At 27.4% G+C, this 27,885-nt stretch overlaps 2 protein-coding genes across 2 annotated transcripts; one reads left to right on the forward strand and one right to left on the reverse strand.

The window, feature by feature from the left end:
- Window positions 1–8,092: 8,092 nt before the first annotated feature.
- On the forward strand, window positions 8,093–10,253 carry LOC136997886 (DNA-directed RNA polymerase II subunit RPB2-like). The gene is made up of 4 exons (XM_067349285.1): window positions 8,093–8,209; window positions 8,519–8,696; window positions 8,832–10,118; window positions 10,240–10,253. The coding sequence occupies exons 1-4, from the start codon at window positions 8,093–8,095 to the stop codon at window positions 10,251–10,253; spliced, it is 1,596 nt and encodes a 531-aa protein (XP_067205386.1).
- Window positions 10,254–22,601: 12,348 nt separating this feature from the next.
- Window positions 22,602–27,419, reverse strand: LOC136998181 (uncharacterized). Its single transcript, XM_067350622.1, has 8 exons — window positions 27,169–27,419; window positions 26,869–27,081; window positions 26,012–26,745; window positions 25,087–25,773; window positions 24,457–24,844; window positions 24,171–24,376; window positions 23,589–23,962; window positions 22,602–23,529 (listed from the first exon to the last, which is right to left on the reverse strand). The coding sequence occupies exons 1-8, from the start codon at window positions 27,283–27,285 to the stop codon at window positions 22,928–22,930; spliced, it is 3,321 nt and encodes a 1,106-aa protein (XP_067206723.1). The 5' UTR covers window positions 27,286–27,419; the 3' UTR covers window positions 22,602–22,927.
- Between the last annotated feature and the right edge of the window lie 466 nt (window positions 27,420–27,885).

The following is a 27,885-nucleotide window of genomic DNA, read 5'->3' on the forward strand; positions in this document are numbered from 1 at the left end:
TTTCAAAAAAATCAGATGTACTAGACGAAATAGATGGAGTTGAAGACATCGATAGCTGGGGAGGAAAAAGGAATACAAAAAAAAAGTAAACAATTACTTTATAGTTAGTCTCTGTAGAATTCTGAAACCTATATATATAATTATATCCATCCCAGGTCTATTAGGATTTCCTACCTTATCATCTATATAATTAACTGTCGATTTAAATTTTGTTCTAAATTTATTTGTCTCTTTAAGGAACTCGTCGTTTGTAAATCCATTAAGACTTTCTATCTTAAATACTTTTACAGCTATAAACTCTAACAAGTTTATCGATCCTATTATTAATATGGTTGTAAGATCAGATGATTCGCTTTCTGAGATTTTGTTGTATATATTATAAATATCAGAATTTGATAGATCATCCAAATCACACATTTCCATATTAAGATTATTGTTCTTGCAGAAATATACAATATCTCTTTTCTTTCTTATAAGTTCAGAAATACTTTGATTTTCTAAAAGTTCTGTTAATTTATTCAGTTTATCGCTTTTATACTTACGTTGAATCTTAATATAAGCTTCTGGATCGACATTTTGTTCTATCTTTGGAGTATTTTTGTATTCGATCATTTGAACATTTTTTTCAATTACTTTATCAACTATATCTTCATCGTACAACCTACTTATCTCATCTATGTCTTCCAATACACTAAAATCTAACGTACAATCCTTTCCTTCATTTTTATAATCTAAAATTATATTATCTATTATATCATGATCGGCTATATTATCATCAGTTATACTATTGTTGTGCCCTTGGTGATAGGGCACGGGTTCGGGATCTGCCAAGGAGTTAGGCCGGGAATCCGCGAATAATCCTTTTTAGTTTTTTCGTAATAAAACAATCTTCCACATATTTATTGATCTCTTGATTCATTACAAATTCCCTTACTTCTATGTAATCTAGGTTCCGTCAGGAATCCTTGCCTTAGTGTAGTATCACGGAGCCCCAAGTTACTCTTATTCACTTTTAACGAATTGTTATAATTCGCGTTCTTCTAGATTTGTGGTCCCAACGGACATACGTCCGTTTCTTGTGACTGATAGTTTTAGACCCGCCGTCGTGATCTCGCGACGGCGATTTTATATATGTGAAACTGCACTTGATTGCAGTTTTAACGATCTAACTTGCTGACGAAATTCGATCGTTCGTCAGCATTGTCGCGTAAAAAGTGAATTAGGTTTTAATTTTCGCTGCGCGATTTATCCGGTGTCTCGCATGAGCCGGAAACTGAATATTAGATATCTTAATCTGATATGCAATAGATATTTTCTTATATTTTATTAATATATATATATTTTATTATTAATAATTGGTTGTGGTTCTTTGGACCCACAACACTATCATCGATTATATTATCAAGAACCTTATTGTTTTCAGTACCATGTTCCGTATTTATCTCACATATATCAAATAAGTCTTTGACTCGTAAGATATTCTTTTCTTCAAGTCCGAATAAAAAATAAAAATTGAAAAATAAATTTCTTATCATATCTCTTCCAATTAATCGATCTTCGTTATTGTCTGAAGAATTTTCAATACAATTCTTTACATATTCATAATCAAGAGATCCGTAAACCACATCATATTTATTCAATTTGAATGGATTTTTATCTCTTTTGAAATCATGAGCTTCCAATAAAGTCTTATTATCTATAGAATCAGAATGATATAACTATCTTTGTCCAACATATTGATATATAAATTATTTATTTAGTATTTTTTTCTTTACTAAATGGGTAAACTAGAAAAAATAAAACTAGATTTTATATGTGATAGAATAAATTTATTATCGTATAATTATAAAAGGAACGAACTTGATAAAATAAAAAAGTTATTAAAGTTAAATGAAAACAATTGTCATCCAGAGGATAACAAAGATGACGTAGGATTAGCTAACTTAGTATCTAACACACTATCATTTTATGTTAAAAATATATTTCCGTACAAAATTAAATTAGGAGGAGGAATAAAGTTAAATCCAGACTTATCTATAATAAATTCTTACAAAAAACATGATGATAACTACACACTGTTGGATGAAAATACAAATAATTTTTTAAAGTTTGTAAGAACAACATATCCTGAATCTATATCTAGAATTGCTTGGGGAGAAAATAATTCAGACGGAAAATGTTTAAAAGATCTTTTTCCAGAGATCATTCCGAATTTCAATTTTTTCGATAGTAAGAAAACATCTATTCTTGATATGATATCTGATAACTATTATTTAGCACCTGTAAACATAGAAGTTTTAAAAAATATCACGTCATATATTACTGATCCAAAATTTAATAATATAAAGGAAAATCCTGATTTTTATTTATTTTCTCTTTTCATAAAAAATATATTTAACAAACACGAAAACGAAATTGGAAATACAGAATATGATAATTTTTAAAAAAATGATGTTAATAATTGTGTTAATATTACCACGTCAGACAATGATATATATTTATTGAGAGAAGTGTTGTCAAAACATTTCAATAATTTGAATGTTAATGACGATATTATAAATTTAATTAGGAATAATAGATCAAATATTAAATACGAAAGTTATAAAAATATTGACGATAGGAATATAAGTGAAATGTTTGAGTATATAGATCCGTTAAGATTTTTATACAGTATGGAAATAGAAGGAGACGATATTGGAAAAGCATCACCTTTAAATCAGACTACAATGAAGTATTCTGACTATAAAAAATTAGATATATTTACTAGATATTTTTTAGAAAATGTAAATTATGTATTTGCTATTTTTAATCATAAAGGCTCTACGTACACATATCCTCTTTCTGATATACTTGATAGGATAGGCGATGAAAATGATATTAAACTAATATCTATAATTCCAATTCCATTCGATGATAAAATTACAATGTTTGATTTCTTTAAAAATTTAAAATACAAATATGATGACAAGAACGAAAAGCCTGTTGAGATAAAGTGCGGTACAAAAAACAACTTTGGTCTTGATAAGAAAGGTTCTATAAAATTTATAGAAAATGCAAAACTTTCAAAATCTCCTTACCAAATACTAAATATATATCTATATTTATTCGATGATTATCAAAATGTAAATAACGACGAAATATTCAGCAATAATGTTGAAAAACAAAGATTTATAGAATTTATACTTAGAAAACTTGGATTTAAAGTTAAATCTACTAAAATGATAAGATGTAACAAGGAAGTAGTCAAATTGGATGTCAGTCCACTGCCAAATGTAACTTGCTTTAAAAACATTTTATCTACAAAAAAAAATGTTCCAGATATTAACAATAGTATAAAAAAATTGGGTCCTTTGATAAATTTTATTAATAGTTTTTCTACTATAGAAGAAGAAAAAGGAAGAAATAAAACTTGCGAAGAATTACATTTTAACGAAAGTCATGATCCAATATCATTATATAATGATCTGAATCATAAAGATATCAATAATTTTATAAATGATGATGATTTAAGAAAATATAATTTTTTTGCATCTGAAGATATTGATTTTTATAAAGGTCTAAAATACCTCAATGAATCAGATAATATTAATATAGATACTATATCTGATATAGTTCCACTAAATATATATTACAAGAAGAAATTTACAAATAAACTGAATGAAAAAATAAAAAACAACGGAGGAAAAAAAGTGTACGAGACTTTATCTGATTTCCTGAAATACATTGATGATAATCCAAAAGGAGGGTTGAAAGACGTATATGATAATGTTGGAGAACTATTAACAGAATTGACGGAAACACAAGATATTGATCAACAAAATATGATAAGAAATATTATTAGTAGTATCCTAACTAGCGACTCGTTAAATGTTTGCGATATTAATATTCTTAAGAAAAAGTTATTAATGTTAAATAGCATTACGAACGATAGAGATGAAAAAGAACTTAATAGATTAATGTATGATATATCCAGTCTTTCAAATAAAATTCATTCTTTAAAACAAAAAGACATCACTGTCGAAGGTTTTGACGACGATATTTCAGATGTTATAGAAAAAATATATTTTCATATTTTGTCGTTGTACCAGCATTTAAATCTAATAGACGTAATTAGAAATTTTTTAACAATACTTCCAAATTACGGTATATCCATAGTTGAAAAAAAAGTTACTAGAGAAAATATAAAGGATATTGATATAACATTTTTACAAAAATCTCTGTATAAAAAAAATAAACTATTGAAAAAAAGATTCGAAGACTTGAAAAGGAATTTGGGACTTAAAGGTGAAACTTCAACTAAAACACTTATAGATGATATTTATGAACCATTAATACAACTCGACTAATCTTTACAAAAAGGATATCTTATTATATCTCCTTTTAAATTTCTTGCTTCAGATCTTGTTCCGTCTGCTTTGAATATTGTTGCAACTCCATTTAAACATTCAATTTTAGAAGTAAACAAATCTTCAATTTTTTTGTATATTCTATTTTATATTTTTTTTCCTTATCTGTTTCATCTATTTTATTGAATATTAATTTGTATATATATATTACTTCTATATGAAAAAAGAAATATAATATTAAAATTATAAATCCAAAAAGAATTAGATTTAATAATAATATTAATACAGAATCTGAACCGATAATACTATAAAGTTCATAAAAGATAAATGTAGGATTGAAATTTATTGTTTTTTCGTTATCTATAGATTTGATAGCCATTTAATCTAAAATTTTTTTAAACTATAATTTAATAATTTTCGTCTCCTATGATATAATTTAATATATTTTTAGACATTCTATTATAAATGGTTTTCGGTTTTCTTATTAATTGATCTTTATTAACATTCATTATTATGTGAGCATTCTGAGACAGCTGTATAACTTCACACAGATCATCGAAATGACTTAATATTATAACACTTATAACATTATCCCTTACTTTTAAACACGCATATTCTCCTGGAATAAAAGACATTAGTCTTTGTTCTTCTATTATAGGAGGAATTTTTGATAAAATATAAAAGAAAGAGATATAATTCTTGAATGTGTACAGGAACATTTTAATAAAACTATTATTTTCATGTAGAGTATAATCACTATCTGATACTTTACTTATATAAACATCTTCAGATACATTCGTCTGTATTACAAAATTTGTATTTTCAGATAATATTACAAGTCTTGTTACAGTAAATTCAAAAAAAATATCCTTTACCTTAAAAATAATTTTAGTTCTCGGAATATTATATATATTGAAAAGATAACAGTCTGAATAACAGTTGTTCAAGTACATCTGATATATTATAAAAAGTTTCTGAAACATAATTTGATCTGATATATCTTTATTTAAAATAAAGTCATTACTAGTTATTTTATAAAGATATTTTTTTAAATTTTCATAAAGTAAGATACACTTGTTACCGTCATCCATTAATTTAAAAACAATAGGAAATCCTATAGACCTATTTGTTATAACATTTGATGAAAATTTTAACCAATATTTTACTATTATATTACTCATGTAATTTTTTGTAAATATTCTTGCGTTGAACAAATCTGTGGTGTAACATGAATATATGAGATTTAAATCTTCTCTGACAAGATATTTTTGACATAATTTACCTATTGCTATCCTTTCTTCGTTGTAGTTAGCAAATTTCGAAAATGGAGAAATATTTTTTTCTATTTTACTTAAGATATCAAGTTTATCAGTATATATATTTTTATAATTGTCGTCTTTTTTATAATTATTATTTTTTTTGTAGCTATCTTTATTATTTACATGTTGTTCGTTATTATTTTCCATTTATTTAGAATTTTTAATCCACTTACTAAAAATCATACTACCAAAAATAAAATCCTCCAAATATGATAAATCTTTTTTTTCTAAATTTTTATTATTACATCTTATTTTTTTTACTGTACATCCAAATAAAAAATACTTTTTTAGATTATTAAATAATACACTGTCTATCTTCATTAATTTCTCTTCAGTTATAAACACTATCATAGAATGTACAAAAAAATGTACATCATAAATCCAATGATCATTGTTTGCAAATTTACTATGTTCTATCTTAGTATTATTATATGAGTCAAAATTGGAAAAATCAAAATCATTCGACTTAAAAATATATCTCTCAAAAAATTCTATAGACATTCTTTTATTTTTGTACTTATAATCTATAATCAAAGGATATTCCTTATTAAATACTAATATGTTATTCATTTTCAAATCATTATGCACGAAAAATTTGAAGCATTTATTAACATTTAACACAAACAACAAAACTTGTAACGTCAACATTCTCAAATAATCTACATCTCTTTCGTATTCTTTTGATCCAAAAGATGATATATCTCCACAATTATCTAGTCTCAACCCATCTGAAGTTTCCAAAGCTAATCTTTCTATCAATACATTGGATTTTAAAATGTTGTCTTTCAACGGTTTTTTAAAATTAACTCTATAATTATCCAAAAATTTCATTAAATTATTATAGTTATTTAATAAAACTATATTAATATGATCATTAACATATTTTTTATATAAATTACAAAATACAATATAAAACTTACTGTTGTTCTTATATTTGTTATATATATTTGATATAGAGTTGAAATCAGATATCTGCTTTTCTAATGACACAGATTGTAGCTTTGACAATTCCAAATCTTTCTCGAGTACATTCTTGCACGTTATAATCAAGAAAGAATATATAGATATTACAAGTTTTAAATTTTTACAAACTAGACCTTTTATAAGCAACTCTGGAATAGATATAAACTTACCAAGATTATTTTTTATTAATCTTTCTTTAATAGTTATAGGTATATCATACTCGTGTGTATAACTAACCTCGTTATATTCAAATATCAACTTAATACAATAATTATTATCACATCTTAAAACTATTCCATAACCACCAGAATTTATTAAATAAAGATAATTATTTAAATTGTAATAGTGCTTTATTCTTTCGTACTTATCAAAGTAAAAATCACTAAATTTATCACTGAATAAATTAGATACAGACTTATTTACATATATATCGTCAATAATTTTATTAATTATTGTAGTGATCTTCATTTTTATATCACTAAAGTTATTTTTGTTACATAATACATTGTAAATTTTATTTTCGTAATATTTTTTAATATCCATATTAAAAATTATTTAACTATTTAAATATTTATACTGTAAATAATTACAATGCCTGATTTTAACTTTACAAGAGATGAGTTTGATTTCAACGAAATGATTAAAAAAATAGATGAGATAGGATGTTTTAATTCAGTTATAATAGGAGGATCTGGTTCAGGAAAAACAGTACTGTCCAACAATATGCTGGAAAAATTTAAAGATGTATTTCACTATGTCTTTCTTTTCATAAATAACGAAAATAACGCAAAAAATTATAGTCCTTATGTACCTTTAAACCATATATTTACTAGACAACAATTAGAACAAAAATCAAAATCTAAAAACTTAATTGAGGAAAAAGCAAATGAAATCGGAGAATTTATTAGAGACAAATGTAATAAATCAAAAATTTTAATATTATCGGATGATTTGGGAAAAAGAAATAAAGACTATTACGGAGGACTCTTGCAAAATTGCAGACACTTAGGTATAAGTAATATAATTTTACTTCATGAAACAAATCACTTATTTGATTGTTCATCCGTTCATTATGTTTTTCTAACAGATATCAACGTTATAACTGAATCATTTAAAAGAAAATATGATTCAAAAAATTTAAACTCAATTGTAAGTGATATTCTGTCTAAAGAGAGATATGCTGTCATATCTTATGATAAAAGTATATATTATATAGAAAGAAACGGATTATCAACAATAATAAATACACCATTTTGCTATTACACAGATTCTCATTTAAAAAGAAAATTAAGACATTATGTCAAGAGATATTTAAAAGAATTTGAAGAAATTAATAATAAAGAATAAAATAATTTGTAATAAATGGAGTCGGATAAAGCAACAATTAAAATATGTTATAACAATAAATGTTATAACGTGGTAGAAATCTACTTCGATAGATTGTACTCATTTTTTGGAGACGTAATGAGTAAGTCTTTAGAAATGAGAAATGTTCATCCATCAACAAACGGATGGCTTGATCCTAGCAATACAACAGATCATGGTCCAAATGTTGGCCTCATAAAATCCTTGAATGTCGGAGTAAGTGTAACGCATTATACAAGAAGTTTGCATGAAAAAATTTTTAACGAATTAGAGAAGTTTATTAAAGACGATACAAAAAAACATACTGATATTGAAAATGGAGTTATTGTCTCTATTGTTGATCACTCTGAATTTTATATAAATTCTATATGTAAGACATATGTTAAGACGTTTGTTAAGAAATTAAGAAAATTAAAGAGAGAAAATTGTTTCTCGTTCTACGATTTTGGAATCAGTGTTATACCAATGCACAAAAGAGACAAAGTTACCTCGTTGTTTTATCCTGTAGATGATATGTATTTACAGATAAGAATTACATTAGGAATAGAGAGGTTGGTACGACCTGTTATGGTAGTAGAAAAAGGATCCATAGTGTGCCAAGAATATTACAATGATATTATGAACGACAAAGAAGTGCTTAATGACTTTTACTTATTCATGCAGAAATATCCGCATGTTGTAGAATTTATTGACGTCGAACAAAGTTTGTATTCAAATATATGTCCAAGCGTAGAAAAGTTTTATTCTATGAACAATAACGATAAATTAAAAATAAATTATATAGATTTATCGTCATTATCAAAAGTAAGTCATTTAACATCTTATCTAACCGATATAGGGAGAATGGCAGGAGCAAGAGTTACATTGGGAGACGCTCAACAGAAGCATACGTTATCAGGAATGTCTAGAGACAACTTCAATAAATTTGATAATACATTGAATTTATCTCTTCCGTTTGAAATTCCGTGTATAACCAACGATACTTTGCAGCTTTCAAATTTAATCCACAGAGGATTTGGAGTTCATCTAATGGTAGCTGTTATGTCATGGAAAGCTATGAATTTGGAAGATTCTATCATATTAAGCTCGAGTTGTTACAAATCGGGAAAATTAAGCGTGATTTCAACCACAAAGTATAGATCAGAAGTCCCTGTTCTAGGTTTAAATTCCCCTCTTCCTTCAAGATTGATTCATTCTCACAAGAAACTTGAAGCAACCGGGCTCCCTAGGATTGGAACTAGGATTGGAACTATACTTGAGAAAGATGATGCTATGCACAAACATATAGATTGTAGATTTAAAAGTGCTGAAAATTTCAACATCAAGTCAAATATATCGTTTGATGTGTCAGATGGATTATCTACAAATTATCCTGTTAGAGTAGAACGAATAAGGAAAGAAGGAAACAGTAATATAGTTATAAAATATCTCTTGAGTAGTTTCAGATATAAAGAGATAGGAGATAAAATGACTAACCAGGCAGCCCAAAAAGGTACTATAGGATGTATTATTGATAACGATATGTTGCCTCATACTATTAATGGGGTAACTCCGGATATAATTATAAACAGCGTTTCTATTATATCTAGGAAAACATTTAATTTCTACAATCAGATAAAACTTACCAGTAGTTATTCTTCGAATCCTTTCGGAGACAACGAGGGAAGTATTAAACTTATAAATTATCAACCTTTGACAAATACAGGATTAGATTCTTATCATTCTCAAATAATAAATAGATACAAGAGATATAATGATAATCTTACAGACGAGGAGTATGATGAAAAGGCATCTTGTTTGGTTGGTCTATACAATCCTTATACACACGAATTGATAAAATGTGATGGTGGAAATAAACATTTTATGGGTATGGAGTATTACCTATTACTCACTCAGATGGCTATTGAGAAAATAACAGTGAGAAACAGAGGAAAGAAGACAAAATTACTTCAAGCACCTAGTGGAAAAAAAAGACAAGGAGGAATAAGATTCGGAGAAATGGAGGGAGACGGAATTGCGTGCCATGGAGCTTCAGATGTATTACTCTCTTTACTATCAGATTCAGTGGAAGACAGAATTGAATCGTTTATATGTACTAGATGCGGAGATTTCGCAACTCATGAGAGTAATCCTGACTATTCTAGATGGAAATGTACCAGATGTGAAAATTTGGGTTACTCTCCAGAATTGAATAAGTTTAATTTTACATATGCATGTAAAGTATTATTACAATCTTTAAATTGCAGGGGAAAAATTATAATACCAAAAATTGTGAAAGAGAAAATATTGTATCCCGATTTTTTATAGTTTAAATAAAATATGAAATATAAATTATTAAATTGAACTGTTTTTAGTATGGAAGTTAATAAACATTTGCTAAATAATTTAATTGATATTTTATTAATAAAAACTAAAATTATAAAGGGATATAATGTGAGAGATAAACTGAGTACTATTATGTACAATAAAGATACTATTACGGATATGACTTATGAAAAAGAGAAATTGAACACGTGTTATAAAATAATTACACGTTGTAAAGATTTTGAATATATATATTATGTATTTATAGATAAAGTTACAGGCTTAAATAATTTAGAATTTGGAAAAAACGTATATCCAGAACCTATTATATTAACATCTAAGGCAAATTTGTCAAAGAAAGATACAAAAACACACGAGTTAAATATATTTTATGAGAGAGAACTTTCGTTTAATTACATATCAAATATAGGAAATAATACGTTTATATTAATGGATAAGCAAAAAATGGAAGGAATAATAAATTCACTAAAAAAATCAGTAAAAACGGTATTTAAAAAAGATATTGACGATGATAAAGAGATTAAAATATTTTATACTAAAGAGAGATATAATGATATATTTGGTGTTATATACAAATCAAGTAACGGATCTATAGGAACTAATTTTACTAGAAGATTTTATAAAAATATTCGCATTTAAATAGAATTATGAAGGAATATACTTCAGAATCAGACGATAGTATTTTAATTGAAGATATTAAGATAAGCAACATATTAAAGAAAAAAAATGATAGAAAAAAAAGAATATTTTATATCAATTCTTTTTCTGTAGATTCTGTTGACGACACATCAGATTCGGAATGTCTACAGGGAGGTTATAAATTTGATATAGTAAAGACTTTTATTAATAAAATAAAGAAAAATCCTAAGTTTAAGAAAAATTTTAAAAACTATAAGTTTGAAAATATTAAACCTAGTGGCAAGGATATTGTAATGGCAGCTATTATCGACAGTAATTTAGTCAAAGCTAAATTGTCTTAGGAACAGTTAACTGAAAAGCATATCTCTGAATATATATTTAACGGGGATTATATCCCATTGATTTTTGGAAATACAGACAATAAAAATATAATATATCTCAAACAAATCAATACAAAAGGAAAAAAAAGAATTGTGAGAAGTAAAAAGACTGTATTCAGTGAAAAAAATAGACCCATTGTTATATTCTTTAAAGTTAATTCTAACTTGAAATTTTTTAAGCCTGTAAAAAAAGAGAAAGATGACGATAAGATCGAATCTATTGATAGTACTACAGCAGTAATGGAATATATTATAGGAAGAAATTTCATGTTGATACCAAATCCGAAGGAAAATCTAAAAATAAAATCAATCAATAATATAGTATATAAAAATGATAATTTTGAATTAAAACAGTTTAAAGACGAAAGTTATCAATTTGAAAAGATGACAATAGAAGAATTTGAAAATATCTTAGGAATGATTGTAAAACAATGTACTAAATTTCAATAGATTTTAATATATTTTTATTTTAAATATTTTAATATTTCTTTAGCTTTTTTGTTTATATTTCTTGATATTGTTAGGTCTTCATTTGAGTCTGGAAAAAAATAGATAAACATGTTATCTTCGTATTTACTTGATAATAAACATCCTACTATATTTTTATAGTTATCATCTACAAAATATAAAAGAACATTATTAGTTATTTTATTAAAATCTTCATTAATGATTTCTTGAATTACGTTTATTTTAGGACATCCATAGTCTACAGAAATTATAGGACCTATTCTATTATATGTATCTGTTCTTCTACATTTATAATCTGATTTTAAATATTCCATTATTTTTAATTCTGTAGCTTCTCCTTGAACATCGTATGGATTCTGTCTGTATGTCAATATATATAATGCAAGGCACGAATCATTTATATAAAAAGCTTTAAATGTTTCAATTATATCAAATTTTTCTCTTTGATTTCGAAATTCAAACTTATAATTATTTAGTGAACTTGTACTTATAACAGTATCGTCCCAATCTAGAAAAATTACATGTTTATAATTTTTATTAATATGCTCATTTAATATTTCTCCTATATTCTTATGACTATCAATTATCCTTAATGTCATATTTATTTAAGTATATTATTTTCTGATATTTCACTTATCTTTGGAACTATCTTGTCAATTTTAATATATTATTGTAATTTTTTTAATGAATTGTAATTGTTTCTAATATAATCTACATTATTTGAATTTGGTATATTTTTAAGTAACAAGTCTATTAATTCATTCAGTTCTTTCATTTAATAAAAATAAAATATACCTATATTCTAAGACAGCGCTCGGAATTAGTTGCACATTTCGGGCCGATTTCCGAGACGACGCCTCCTGTTCCCCCACTACCGCCCGGCCGCTGGCGCCCGAGCCGCCGATAGCTCTGGCTCAGGAGCGTTTTATATTAGAAATAGACTGGATTGTTTAGGCATCTTTTAGGAAATCGTAACATTTTCTTCATTACATAAATAATGTTTATTTTTATTATTACATAATATATATATATTTAATTATTAATAAAAATAAACATTATTTATGTAACAAAGAAAATATTACTATTTTCTGAGAGGTACCTCAACAACCCAGTTTATATCTTATATAAAACGCTCCTGCGCCAGAGCTATCGGCGGCTCGGCCGCCAGCGGCCGGGCGGTAGTGGGGGAACAGGAGGCGTCGTCTCGGAAATCGGCTCGAAATGTGCAACTAATTCCGAGCGCTGTTCTAAGAGATCATTTTTTTGCAGTTATCACATTTACATTATCACAATATTATATATATATATATATATATATATATATATATTAAAATAATATATTAAAATTATATTATATTTTTTTATAATATAACCATATTATAATTTTTTTATTTCAAAAATGTTATTGAATAATTCTCGTATGATTATATATCTTCTGTTTAGTAATATGTCTTCTTTTTTAACTATATTTTTTAAAATTATATAATTATCATTATAATACATGATATTTCCGTAAAGTGTATCGGATTTGAAATCGTTAAGTTGCGATAAAACATATTCTATATAATGTTTTATTGTTTCTTTATTTGCATTATAATCATTAAATGCCATTTGTCTTAAATATGTATATTTGTCAAAATTTCTTGTCAAAAGTATTGATTTAAAACGGTTTTCGTCATTTAATATTTCTCTAATAAATTTTAAATTATTAATTTTTGAATTCATTTTGGTATCAATTTTATAATTATAAAATTTCATTTATAAATTAAATAGTAATTCTGACATCATACTATAACATATATGATTTTTATTATTATAAAGACCATTATTTCCGCATGATATATACCTATCAGATTTTGATGGATTGTGTTTTTCACAATCTAAAATATCATTGTCTCTTTTAATAAATTCTATATCTAAATGTCTTAAGTTTTTACTAACGATAAACCATGCTCCATATTTACAATTGATTGTAGTTAATCCAGCCTCTTCAGCTTTTTTAAATATTAAGTTATTAACTTTCTGTCTACTTAATATGTGTGACAATAGTAAATTAAAAATTATTATGAAAAAAAATACTGTTAAGTATAAAGAAAGCATTTATATGTTCAAATATTAATAAATATGGAATCCGCGTGTTTACCGATATTTAATGAGATTAAAGAACAAAAATCTAATGGCTTAATGTCGTTTGTTGATGTACTTAAAATCCAATGTGACAAACTTGTTAATAGAATGTTTGTAACAACTTACAACAATAATATATCTATACCATCATTAAATCAAAATTTTATCTTTCATGATCATAATTTACATATATCTCCTTTTGATATAATTAAAGAACTTTCTAATATTTCGATATTGTATTTATTTTCTGATTATATGATTGATATTTTAGAGAGAAAAATAGGATATGGTATATATTATAGTATAAAACTACAAAATAGAGCTTATTTTGAAAATATTAGAGTTACAATACATAAAAGCAAAAAAATAAATAATATATACAATATTAAATAAAACTCTGCTTCCAATTATTCTGGAATAATACCCCAATAAATAATTTTTAAAAATGTCAGAATTAGTTTTACCTCAAAAAAAAAAAATAATATACAATTAATTTTCATGAACAAAAAAATCCAATGAAAACTTTCATTAAAATTATAAATGAAAAAATTTTTGATAATTTTTTTTTATTTAAATACATAAATATTAACCCTAAAATTCATATTCCAAAAATATTTATGTGTTTGAATAAAAAGAAATTATCAAAGATATTTTTATTTATAATTTTAATGAAAGTTTTTATTGGATTTTTTTGTTCATTAAAATTAATTGTATTTTATTTTTTTTTTTTTGAGGTAAAACTGATTCTGACATTTTTAAAAATTATTTATTGGGGTATTATTCCAGAATAATTGGAAGCAGAGTTTTATTTAATATTATATATATTATTTATTTTTTTGCTTTTATTGATTTATTTTTTTTGATTATTTTATAGATTTAAATCTTTTATATAAATTCAATTATATATTATATAAATAATTATTTAATAAGAATTTTTAAATATTTAATTATTCATATAATATATTATAATATATTATAATATATTATAATATATTATTGTATATTATTAAATTTATATTAAAATATTTAAATCTATAAAAAAATAAAAAAAAAATTTTTTTAAAAATTAAAAAAGCAAAAAAATAAATAATATATATAATATTAAATAAAACTCTGCTTCCAATTATTCTAAAATAATACCCCAATAAATAATTTTTAAAAATGTCAGAATCAGTTTTACCTCAAAAAAAAAAATAAAATACAATTAATTTTAATGAACAAAAAAATCCAATAAAAACTTTTATTAAAATTATAAATTAAAATATCTTTGATAATTCCTTTTTATTCAAACACATAAATATTTTTGGAATATGAATTTTAGGGTTAATATTTATGTATTTAAATAAAAAAAAATTATCAAAAATTTTTTCATTTATAATTTTAATTAAAGTTTTTATTGGATTTTTTTGTTCATGAAAATTAATTGTATTTTATTTTTTTTTTTTTTTTAGGTAAAACTGATTCCAACATTTTTAAAAATTATTTATTGGGGTATTATTCCATAATAATTGGAAGCAGAGTTTTATTTAATATTATACAGGGTGTCTGGCAATAATCGCCCCACCGGTCATATACAGGTAGAGGAGGTCAAATCGAGTAGAAAAGTCCTTTACCATTTTTTAATTTTCATAATAAGTACTGAGTAATTAACGAAAAAAGATCGGCGAATCCGCGCGAGTAAAGCGCGCGCGGTGAGAAGGACATCCTACTGCTATGCGATCACTAGGCGCGCGATGAAGCGTTGGGAGGAGCGCTCTACAAATGACAATGGCAACATACGAGCGGCGCGTACACTGCAAATCCAAGTGTGTAAAAAATACACACTTAAAGTGTGTAAAATCATGTAGTCACTTATTACGCATTTGTACGCGTGTTATTTTTTTACACGTTTTATCTGTGTAATTTTACACAGTTAAATGCGTATTTTTCACACGCTTACACATTAAATTATATATTTAAAATGTGTAATTTTTTGATATTAGAAATAGATCACTTATTGTCGTTATAATTTATAAAAACATAATAATTTTTTATAAATTATAACAACAATAAGTGTATTCCTAATATCAAAAAATTACACATTTTAAATATATAACTTAATGTGTTAATTGATTAATTATTTATTATTAATTTTGTAAATTAATAACAGTTATTAATTTTTATAAATTATTTATTTAATATCTTTGGATTATATATATATATATATAATGTCTTTTATATGTTATATGTATGTGAAATTACAATATATAAAGAACATCTGAAAACAAATTCTTTCACATAATATAGAAATAAAGAAAACAAAAAAAAAACAATACTGTTTGTTATGATCTTATCGTACACACAAGAATGACTTAGATTTTTTATTGTAGTCTTTGGTAAAAAAATTAATGGTAAATGAAGAATAAGTAATAATATATATAATATGGTAACTCATAAGTTAAGAGGTATTTTGTGAGTTATCTATAGTGCCTAAATCTTTTAAAATATTATCGCGAGAACGAATAAACTTTTGAATAGTAGTAGTAGTAGTTGGCAGCGGAGACTTCAAAAGCTCATAACTTATAAAATTTAAAACATTTACATAAGCTGCCGGAAATTTCCTGTTCCACACATAGTAAGAAGCAAACAATCCAGCGATGATTTTTTCTATTGTAGGTTGAGGAATTTGTATTTTTATTTCAGCATCTGCTATCAAGTAGGCAATTATAATATCTTGACCATCTGTGTACATAACTACACGAGGTGCATTGCCTTCATTTGTAGTTAAATTATTTATATCTCCCAATACCTGAGAACAAATTTGTTTAAAGTTAAATATTTTATTAAATAATTATTTTTCATAAAAAAAGCATAACAGTAATCAATACTATATATAATCAATACTAACGTCTTTTACAGTAAATAAAGCAGGAAAGTTTTTGTTTCTCTTTGTGAAATCAGCACATAAATTTTGCATGATAAAGACTTTATTATTATTAGTTTGGTTTGGTTTTTTTATTAAGTAATATTTCGTCAATTTCTCAATCATTTTTTCAATTTCGTCAAACAGCGCTTTTTCTGTAATATTTTTTAACTCTAAAAATTCCAAAAGTATCTGTACACAATAATAGAAAAAAGTATATAAATAAATAATATTCAATTAAGAATTTGATAAATAAATATATGTTATACAAAACATACCAGCTCATAATTGTTTAATTGAGGATACTTATGCACAATGTCAACTATTCGTTTCGCTTCATCAATCCATGGCCTTCGATGAGATATTGTTATCTTGAGGAGATGCTTCATGTGAGAAATGTTTTTGTTTTCAACACATTTTTTCTCTAGTTCTTTTAAAGCATTTTGTATATCTGTGTTGGTAACATAATCGGTCGCTCTATAAAAAAAATTTTTTTAATTATATTATGTATGATTTTTTGTCTCAAATTTATTAATGTAAAAGATGTAATTATTTTCTAACCGATCAACATTTTTAGCAATACTAGCTTGAACAATTACAAATGGAATTTCTCCCTCCTCATCTTTCTTTCTCTTTTGAGATTGTCGTTTTTTTTTCGCCTTATGATTCCTAATCCAAACACTTAATTGACTTTTGACTAGGGTCTATATAAAAGAAAAGATGGATATATTTAAAATACAGAAACAAAATATTTTAAAAATATAACAAAAAGAAGATTGCAAAAGTCATAATGGAAAAAATAAGTATATATATTACACAGCCACCACCGATATCTGCAAGTGCAGGATAAGCTGCAACAATACTTTGAGCAAAATTTTGATAATCCGACTTTGTCGGCCACTGATTTGTCACATAAGACAAATGTGCAGCCCAGAATGCTATAAAGTTCTTCTGAGCCTTTAATAATCCAATATCGTCCAATTTTTTTTGCAAATCTGATGTAATAGATGGTAAAATTATTGGATAACGAATGGAACCAGGTCCTGTCACTTGTGGCTTTACTGAATGTATCATGTTGTCTTCAGTTTTAGATCGTTTTGAACTGCTTGGACAATCGATTAGAAGCTTATCTACTTTTTCCTTTTCATTTTCTTCTTTTATATCCTAATTAAATTTTATACCAAATTTGAATTTATAAGCAAAAAGTAAATATATATAATCTGATTTTTATGATAAGATTTTATTACAACTTACCGAGTAGCAGGCTGATTGTTGAATATCTACTAGATTAGACGAACTATTACCATCATCAATAGGCTCTGTATATAATATTTTTACGATAGACTCATTATCTTTATGAACGGAAGAAAAAGAGTCTATTAATTCTGTTGTAGTATTTGCACGCACTGGTATCAGTAGCACTGTAATCTCACTTTTGTCAGCAACTTCGTCGTTGTCTTCCAAATCACACAACTTGTTATCTCGATCTGGATCAGGTTTTTGTAAAATTATCATTTTTTGTTGCAGCATCATATTAAGGACATTGTCAGTTTTACTGGCTTCCTTCAGTTTGCGTCGGATAATCTCAATTTCTGATGTGTTTTCTTCAGGCATAAACTTAATGCATTTGCAACGGCCTTCAATTAAACAATATACTTTTTTTTCCATTGTCAATCTAATCGATTTTTTCTTAAAATTTGCGAATAATGAATTTCCTCTGTGATATTTCTGTGATATTGAAATTTGTGATATTTTGTACAACGTACGATCCACACACGATTTACGCCCAGTCGAAACAATTGATGAAACAATCGAAGTCCGATGCCACAATCAACTGTTGCTAAACGGAATGGTTTTTTCGCGCACGCGCTTGGAACTCGTACATAATTATTAAAATTTAGCGAAAATTCTCGTATACAATACCAATTCTATATAAAGATGGAAAATTATGAGAATGGAAATACATTTCAGTGTGACATGTGTTTGTTCAAATGTATTTCGTATTATCGATTAATGCAACATTACATTCGCAATCATAAACAAGACCCATACTTCAGGATTACATGTGTTCAACCTGGTTGCGGTGCTACATTTAAGAAATGGAAATCTTTTCGCCAGCATTTATTTAGAAAACATCCTACTGCATCTCCCACTTTAAATGAGGTAACCCAGCAAATTGAAGATGAAAATCAGTTAAGTCATGCCAGTATAATACATGATGAATCATTTGAAGGTAAGAAATGTAACTTTGAAATCTCCATAATTTGATTAATTATTATTTATCATTATTTTTATATTAACATAATATCAAGAATAGCTTCTTCACATTAAATTAATAAATTATATACAAGATATTGAAAATGCTTACTCTTATTTCAATGATTGTTATTGTGATTACTATTATTATATCTTTAGCTTTGAGAATTATTAGAGATTTAAATATTTTAGTATCATTCTATATGTTTTTAATTTTTGTCACTTAGATGAAAGTCAAGAACCAACATTAGAAACAGCTACAGAACGTTTACAATGGCACGTCGCACATTTTCTTGTAAACATTCGAGAAAAATGTAAAATGTCTCATACGGCTATTGAGCACATCATGGATACAATAACTCATTTATTGGACATGTATTCAGCGATTATAGTAGTTGGTTATAATTATTATCTTGAATGATCTATTTCTTTTATATATTTCTAGATAAAACTCAATATTTATATCATTTTTTCAGCAAGAAATTCAAAACACAATGGATTCTGATACAAATTTAGTGAATTTTCAAGATATTAAGAAGATATATACTGAGAAACATCCACCATCCTCACTATTTTCATCTGTCCAATCGAAAAAAGCTCTAGATAAAATATTAATACAAAAATTTAATATGGTATCAGCAGAAAAATATATACTTGATACAAAGCTTGTTTGGAAAAAGAAGAAACGTTCCATTGGAAAAGTAACAGAGATTTGTGAAACTACTTGTGATGCTTACATCGTGCCTTTTTTCAAAAATTTGAAAAATTTGTTGAAAAACGATGAAATCAGATCAAATATCGAGAATCCAAAGCCACATAAATCGGGAATCTATCGGACAGTATTGGATGGAAGTTACTATCGAGAGAATGACTTTTTTCGCAATCATAATAATGCGTTAGCTATAATTTTTTATTATGATGATCTCGGTATTGCCAATCCTTTGGGTGCAGCCTCAAAGAGTCAAAAATTGTCAGTATTTTACTGGACATTAGGGAACATATATCCTGAATTTAGATCGTCAAAGAATGCCATTCAATTATATGCGATTTTAAAAACAGAATATTTGAAAAAACCAGGAGCTTTGAAGAAGGTTTTAGAGCCATTTATAAAAGACATTGTAAAATTAGAAAATGAGGGTATTACTATAAACGTTGGAACAGAAACAAAGAATTTTAAAGGCTCATTATTATTTTGCGCAGGAGATACTCCTGCTGCTGCATTACTAGGTGGCTTTAAAGAATCGGTTTCAGCTTATCGGTTTTGTCGTTCCTGTTTGACGACATCTGAAGAGTATAAAAATCATTTTCGTAATGATAGTTTTATGATTCGTAATAAAACAATTCACAACAATCATATCGAAATTGTAACTGACTGTACATTAACAAAGGCAGCGAAAAAATTTTGGCAAAAAACATATGGAGTGATGAATAAGAGTCCTCTGTTGCAAAGTCCTAATGTAGATGTGACACTATGTCTGCCTCAAGATTGTATGCATATTCTCATCGAAGGCCCTGTAGAAATTGCCATTCGTCGTTTATTAAAGTATTGCATTTTTGAACTGCAGTTGTTTACACTTGAACAATTCAATAAACGTATTATTCATTTTGATTATGGTCATTTTAAGAAAGATAAACCTGCTCTAATTCTTCGTGATCATCTTGTTGATGGTAGCTTACGACAAAGTGCAGCACAAATATTCACTCTAGCACACATGTTGCCTTTGTTAATTGCAAATTGGATACAATGTGAAAATCCACATCTCATTGAGCACATAAATTGTTATATTATGCTATTGCAAATCATGAATGTTTGTCTTGCTTATGAGATACACGAAGAATCAATTGAATTATTGAGTCGAATGATTGAAGTATACATTACACGATTTATTAATTTATATCCAGATTCCATTGTACCAAAGTTTCACTTTTTAATTCATGTTTCAAGATACATCAAATTGTTTGGACCACCAAGCAACAGTGGTGCTTTAGATTTGAAGCATGTCATGCATATTTTAAATCACTTGTGCCGATTGTGCGTAATTTCAAAAATATGGCTCTTACAATGTCATACAGACATCAGTCACGCCTATGTTCCATGTTAGCTTCATATCCTGGTACCGATTCAAAAAAATTTCTCTATGAAGGGGATTATATAGCACTTGGAGTATCTGTCCTTCTGTGTAATTTGCCTTATGCAAAAATATTTTATAGAATTATTAATGAATCTGAATGGCTGACTTGCCAAATAATGCGATCACCAAAAGTAATAGTGCATGGCAGCACATATCATTGTAAAAGTATAATTTTGCTTGAATGTGATGAAGATGATTTACCAGTATTTGGAGAAGTGGATGAAATATTTATTTTTAACAAAGAAATCTTATTAGTTATTTCAACATTGCAAACTGAATATTTTGACTTTACAATAAATTCATATAAAGTTACGCAAATTTGCAATGTACAAAATTTCGTGAAAAATGTCAAAGATTTAATGTTTCCTTATCCACTTTCATCTTTTCAAACAAAAAATAGAAAATATGTACCGTTGATAAATCATGAACGTATTGAATTTTATGGATAAAATATCTTTTTCTAAATGTAATTATCCAAATAATGTAATAATAAATGTATGCAATAATAAACTTATTGTATTATAAATTCATGTTATTTGTGTAATTAATATTTAGAAGATTCAGTGTTCTTTAATTATAGAGAACATTATAAACGAGATATTATAGATTTAAGTAGAAAATCCGTAGTGTTTTTGCTCAACTATTTAAAAAACGCTAAGAATATTCTTCCTAACCTAATAAACATTTTCTCATAATTGCACATGAAACTCGTGTGTAAGAAGATCTAAATGTGTACAGTTATTTTATGTGTGTGCTTTTTACACATTTGAATTATTTAGAAGTACACGTTTCCACATTTAATATTATATATCATATTATACAAAGCAAAACGTGTTAAACTATACGTTTAAATGTATAAATTTATTTTTTTACACAGTATAGTGTGTTATTTTTACACGCCAAACTAAATTACACACATAAATGTGTTATTTTACACATATATGTGTGTACTTATTACTTGGATTTGCAGTGTAACGCTAGATCCTTGTGTCCTAGTGATCGCGTAGCAGTGGGACGTCCTTCTCACCGCGCGCGCTTTACTCGCGCGGATTCGCCGATCTTTTTTCGTTAATTACTCAGTACTTATTATGAAAATTAAAAAATGGTAAAGGACTTTTCTACTCGATTTGACCTCCTCTACCTGTATATGACCGGTGGGGCGATTATTGCCAGACACCCTGTATATATTTTAATAGTTCGTTATAAAATTTATGAGGTTTGAACATTAAGTAATCGATGTTTTTATGAAAGAACAACCAACTTATAATTCGATAACGCTACTTCTAATGCGCTTGGTTGCATTAGCCGTAGCTGTAACGGCGCACTTGATGAGGAATAAAACACAGGTACTAATGACGAATATAGATACAGATGCTAAATTAATTCGGAACACTTATTTAAAATTATATTCTTTTTTCATAAATATGTCAATTTATAACTATTAATTTGTTTTCCTTCTGCAATCATAACAATGTAATTGATAGAATTTATTTTTTATGTTGATAATGTTACGTATTTTTTATAAATTTGATTTTTGTAACAAAAAATAGATTTCTTACGTAAAATAAAAAGTAACATCGCTTGTTCAACGGGCTCTAGAATTGATGCTTAACAAATTGTAAATGATTTCAAATTTATTTATGCGTATTTGCAATTTTATTTTTTCTTAAATCCTACTCTACACATATCAAGAAGCTCTCGACAATTATTCTTGGATTGAGTAGTTTTCCGGTAGACAGTAATGCTGGAGGCAGTAATAATTCTGGCCATCTTCGTAGTGACACCGTGTCCCATCTGGAAAGTATGGGTCGATATCTAAGTCGAGCATTTCCAGGCGTGCCACATATTCATATTGCTTTTTTGCAGCAGATACAATTCGTCGGCAATATACGGTACAGGCTATCCACGGTTTCGTCTTATCATGAATGACCTTCCATCCCGGCCCATTTTCTGGATCATAGTTGAAATATTTTCCGCCTCCCTTTTTCACCTTTAAATTGTATTCGGTGCATTTTATGGTAGCATATTCGGTAATTCTTTTGCGTTTTCCAGTGCAAAGTCTTGAGTCATTGCAAAGAACCACGTCGTAATATAGCCCATTACAACTAGCCGTTTTGTAAGTACCATGTGTGCAAAAACGTCGTTTGATTACCACGCCTTTGGATTGCGTCAAGCAACTGCTTTTACAGGAGTCTTCTTTCCATTCACTCCAATTATTGTCTTCACAATACGGAAAAATGTATGGTGGTTCGATAACGGCCCCGCATTCTCCGCCGCGACATTCTTTCTCGAGTGCACAACGTGTTCCTAAAAAAAATTTAGTTCAAAACTTTAGATTGAACTCCTTAATTACAAAAAAGACATACCATCCAACGCAGGTCCGGCAAAGAAATACTCATTTTTGCGAGGCGTTTCGCATTGTAAGACTTGACATATATCACGCAACGTGACTACGTTTGCATCTTTGTCGCGTAAAAATAATTCACATTGCTCTTTGGCGGTCCATTCTCTTCTTGGCAAATCGTGATAACGCGAATGGCCCAGTGCATATGGATTTTCGGTCTCTTCTCGTTTTGTATGATCGAGAAGACACGGTTTTCTTTTCCTGAGATTTTTTGTAATGTTACGACTACACTCGGACCATGTTACTTGTCCCCGCAAATATCGAAAATCTGTCATTATGTATCTGCTTTTCGCACACGTCGAATTGATGAAGTCATTATCGTGTTTCATTCCTAATCTTTTGAACAATTAAATTATTACTTTCGAAAATATGCCTTATCTGCAATATTTTTAAATACTTTGTAGTTACTAAGAAGTTTTACACCTTAAAAAACTATATCTCTTTAAAACTCTGAGTAGTTTTATCTTACAATTGAACAAATATAAAAATTCTTCTAATAAATATTATATACTTAATTTGTATAAAAAAGTATACATAAACTTACAGATGGCCGATTTCATGAGCAGCAGCACGAGACGTCGCAAAACCCGAGACTGCGTTAGGACCGGTAGAACTGATTTCTACTAAGGCGCACGATAAAATCTCGGTACACGAGTAATTGACGAAAGAACTTCCTACAACACTATAATGCTTTCGTTCCTTTTCTGACTCATATAGATTTATTCCGGTCAGGTAAAGGCCAATGTCCCACTGAAGCGAATCAATCCCGTCTTTAGGATACAAAAAATTCAAGTAATCGCAGAATGAATTGATCATCTTTGTATGGTTACCGTCGAAGTAGACAAATTTGATAGCTGTTTATCCATTATTACCAACTTTACCAATGAAATATCAACAAGAACACCAAAACTTGAATGATGCAACAAAGCTTGAATTTGGTTCACGTATGCTAGTATCATATCGCGTAACTTATCCTCATCATTGTCCAGAATAGGCATGTACATATGATATGATGCTTCGTCGAAAAAAACGGCAAGTTCTATGATCAATTTCTTTTGCGTATTATCAATGTTTTCCTTTTTAAAGTTCATCCTTTTTGCTTGATCCCTAAGACATGTTTTTCTTTCCCATAGTGTTTCCATTTTATTACGATTATACTCGGGCCATGTTATATTCCTTTCCAAATTGCTAGAACTTTGCTCTGGTATTAATCCTAAACTGTAAAACAGATAAATTATTAATTTTAAGTATATGCCTTACTTTGCATTGTTTAATTAAAATATTCTTAAATATCTTTTAGTTTATTAATAGTTTATATAACAAACAATTAAAGAATGAAATTTTTTTAAAATGATTGTTTACTTGTTGATTTTATTGTACAATTCTACAATTAAATAAATTCCATTATATAATGTTATTTATTTTCAATTTATACGTAAAACTAGTTCTTAAAAACTTACAGCTCTCCGATCATCTTAATAGCAGTAAGAGGGTATTCGACTTCAGATTTGTCACGGAATTCTGCTATCGCGCATGAGAGAAGCGGCTTACATACGCTATCGAAGTAAGTATATCCCGTAATCTGAAAATTCTTTTCATCTCTGTCATGCGTTTTAAATTTTACCATAACATTTTCATAAAGTTTTATTCCGGTTAAGTAAAGGGCAATATCCCAGTGATGCGGATTATTATCGTTCGGAAAATTTAGAGAATCCGCGTATGTGCAGAACGAAAAGAGCAATTCGCCAGCATTGCCGTCAGAAATTGGCAAATTTGACGGCTGTTCTCTCAGCATAATTAAACGTATTAACGTAATATTCATAAAAACATCCAAACTCGGACGATTAAAGGCAGCCTGGATGCGATTCACGTACGCTAATATAATATTGTGTAACTTATCCTCATCATTATCCAAAATAGACATGGACTTATTATATGCTGCTTCGTCGATAAAAACGGCAAGTTCTATGGTTAAGTTCTGTCCCGCATTGTCATTATTGATGTTTTCCGGTTTGGAAATCATTGTTTTTGCTTGATCTCTAAGACACGTTTTTGTTTCCCAGAGTTTTTCAATTTTGTTACTATTCTTAGACCATGTTACGTACTTTTGCGAATCGCTAGAACTTTGCTCTTGTGTTAATCCTAAACTGTTGATCAGATAAATTATTAATTTTAAATATATGTTTCACTTTGCATTATTTGATTGAAATATTCGTATTTATCTTATGATTTAGTAATAGTTAACATGGTAAACAATTAAAGAATAAATTTTTTTAATAATGACTGTTTACTTGTTGATTTTATTGTGCAATTGTACAATTAAATAAATTTTATTATAAAATGTAATTTATTCTCTATACGTAAAACTAATATACAAAAACTTACAGATTTCCGATCTTATAAATAGCTTCAAGAGATGATGTGATTTCAGATGAATCACGGAATTCTACTATTGCGCAAGATAAAAGCGGATTGCATGCGCCATCTTGGTAGGTTCTTCCCTTAATATCATAATTCTTTTCGGTTCTGTAATACGGTTGCAATACGTGAATATATTCATAAAGATTTATTCCGGTTAAGTAAAGGCCAATGTCCCAGTGACGCGGATCATTATCGTCCGAAGGATTAAGAAAATTCACGTATGTGCAAAAAGAATTGAGCAATTCTTTAGCGTCGCCATCAGAAATTGGCAAATTTAACTGCTGTTCTTTCAGATATTTTAAACTTATTAACGTAATATTGAAAAAGGCATCCAAACTCGGACGACTGAAAGCATTTTGGATACGATTTACATAGTCTAATATTATATTGTGTAACTTATCCTTATCATTGTTCAAAATTGACATGGACGTATTATATGCTGCTTCGTCATAGAAAACGGCAAGTTCCACAGTTAAATTTTGTTGCGCATTGCGCACGTGACGTCGCTTTAGTTTAAACATGTCCCAGTGGTAAAGACTTGAATCAGCAAAATATTCCATTGATTTTTTAATAACATAAGGTTTGCCAAGTGAAAGATTAGATTGTCCTCTAAAATCGTAGATTAAACACATAGGCATGAAATCGTTCCGCAAAGGCTGTATCTCTAACGTGTTGTTCTCCACAAAAACAAATCCTTCCTGCTTTTAAAAAGATATATTTATTCTTTATGTGTCATTGTATATAAAACGAAAAATAATAAAGGTCACAAGTAATTACATAAAAATTTAAAAACTGTTTGTTTTTCATGTGATATTACTGACCAATCCATGTTCATGACAAAAGTTAATAACCGCAGAGCTGATATGATCTTCATGATAATAAAAGCAATGACTTGATACGTTTAATTTAAACAATTTCTCTGTCACGCCTTTCGCATTATATTTCCATTCTTTGAACGCAGGCGATACAATTCGATCACTTCTACGCAGATTCAGTTGAATCAATCGTCCGAAAACTTTAAGTGTTATTGGTATCTGTAATTTGAATGACAATTAAAAAAAAAATTTGATAATTCTCGAATAACGAGCAACAAATAGAATTATACTGTAAAACGCACGTACCTTTATTGCGCCTGTCGGATTCGATGCCGGCAGTAATATTGTTTCAATATCATGCGTAATTTGCGCGTACGTTTCATTTAGTAAAATTATTATCATATATTTCAGTAAAAAAAACATTTTATTTTCTTAAGTTCTCGTTCAATTTCAAACTATTAAACTATTAATCAAATAATTTATATACTCGCACTAGCACTGTCGCGTTCGTTATACCTGATATGATCACGAATGAAACCCGAACTGGCGTATGAGGAATATCTTTCGTGTAGTGTGACACTTATTGTATATTCTCTCTTTGCTACATGTATATGTATAAATATTTATGTTTTTAAATCCAAACGTTTAAATGTAGTATTTACGATGACGGTATAAAATGTAGGTTTATAAAATGTAATTTATCACTAATATGTATAATATGTAACATTGATCGGAAACGTAAAAGTTTAATTTTTAATAATTTGATTTCAAAATGTTGATAATTATTGTTGGTATATAAAATTGTCGTTTATGCGTATTCGTAATATCTTGTAAGTTACGTTAAAATTCAGGATCAATAAAAATCAAAGAAAAGAAACAATTAAATAAATATATACATATTGCAACAGACATTGTTAAGAATTAATATTTTTATACAATTATTCTGTCGAATAAAATTTGTTGGTAAAAAATATTAAAAGTTAAAAATATATATTGAGTAGTAATATTCAGTTAATAAATATA

The sequence above is a fragment of the Linepithema humile genome, chromosome 2 (assembly GCF_040581485.1).
Source record: "Linepithema humile isolate Giens D197 chromosome 2, Lhum_UNIL_v1.0, whole genome shotgun sequence".
Lineage (NCBI taxonomy): Eukaryota > Metazoa > Arthropoda > Insecta > Hymenoptera > Formicidae > Linepithema > Linepithema humile.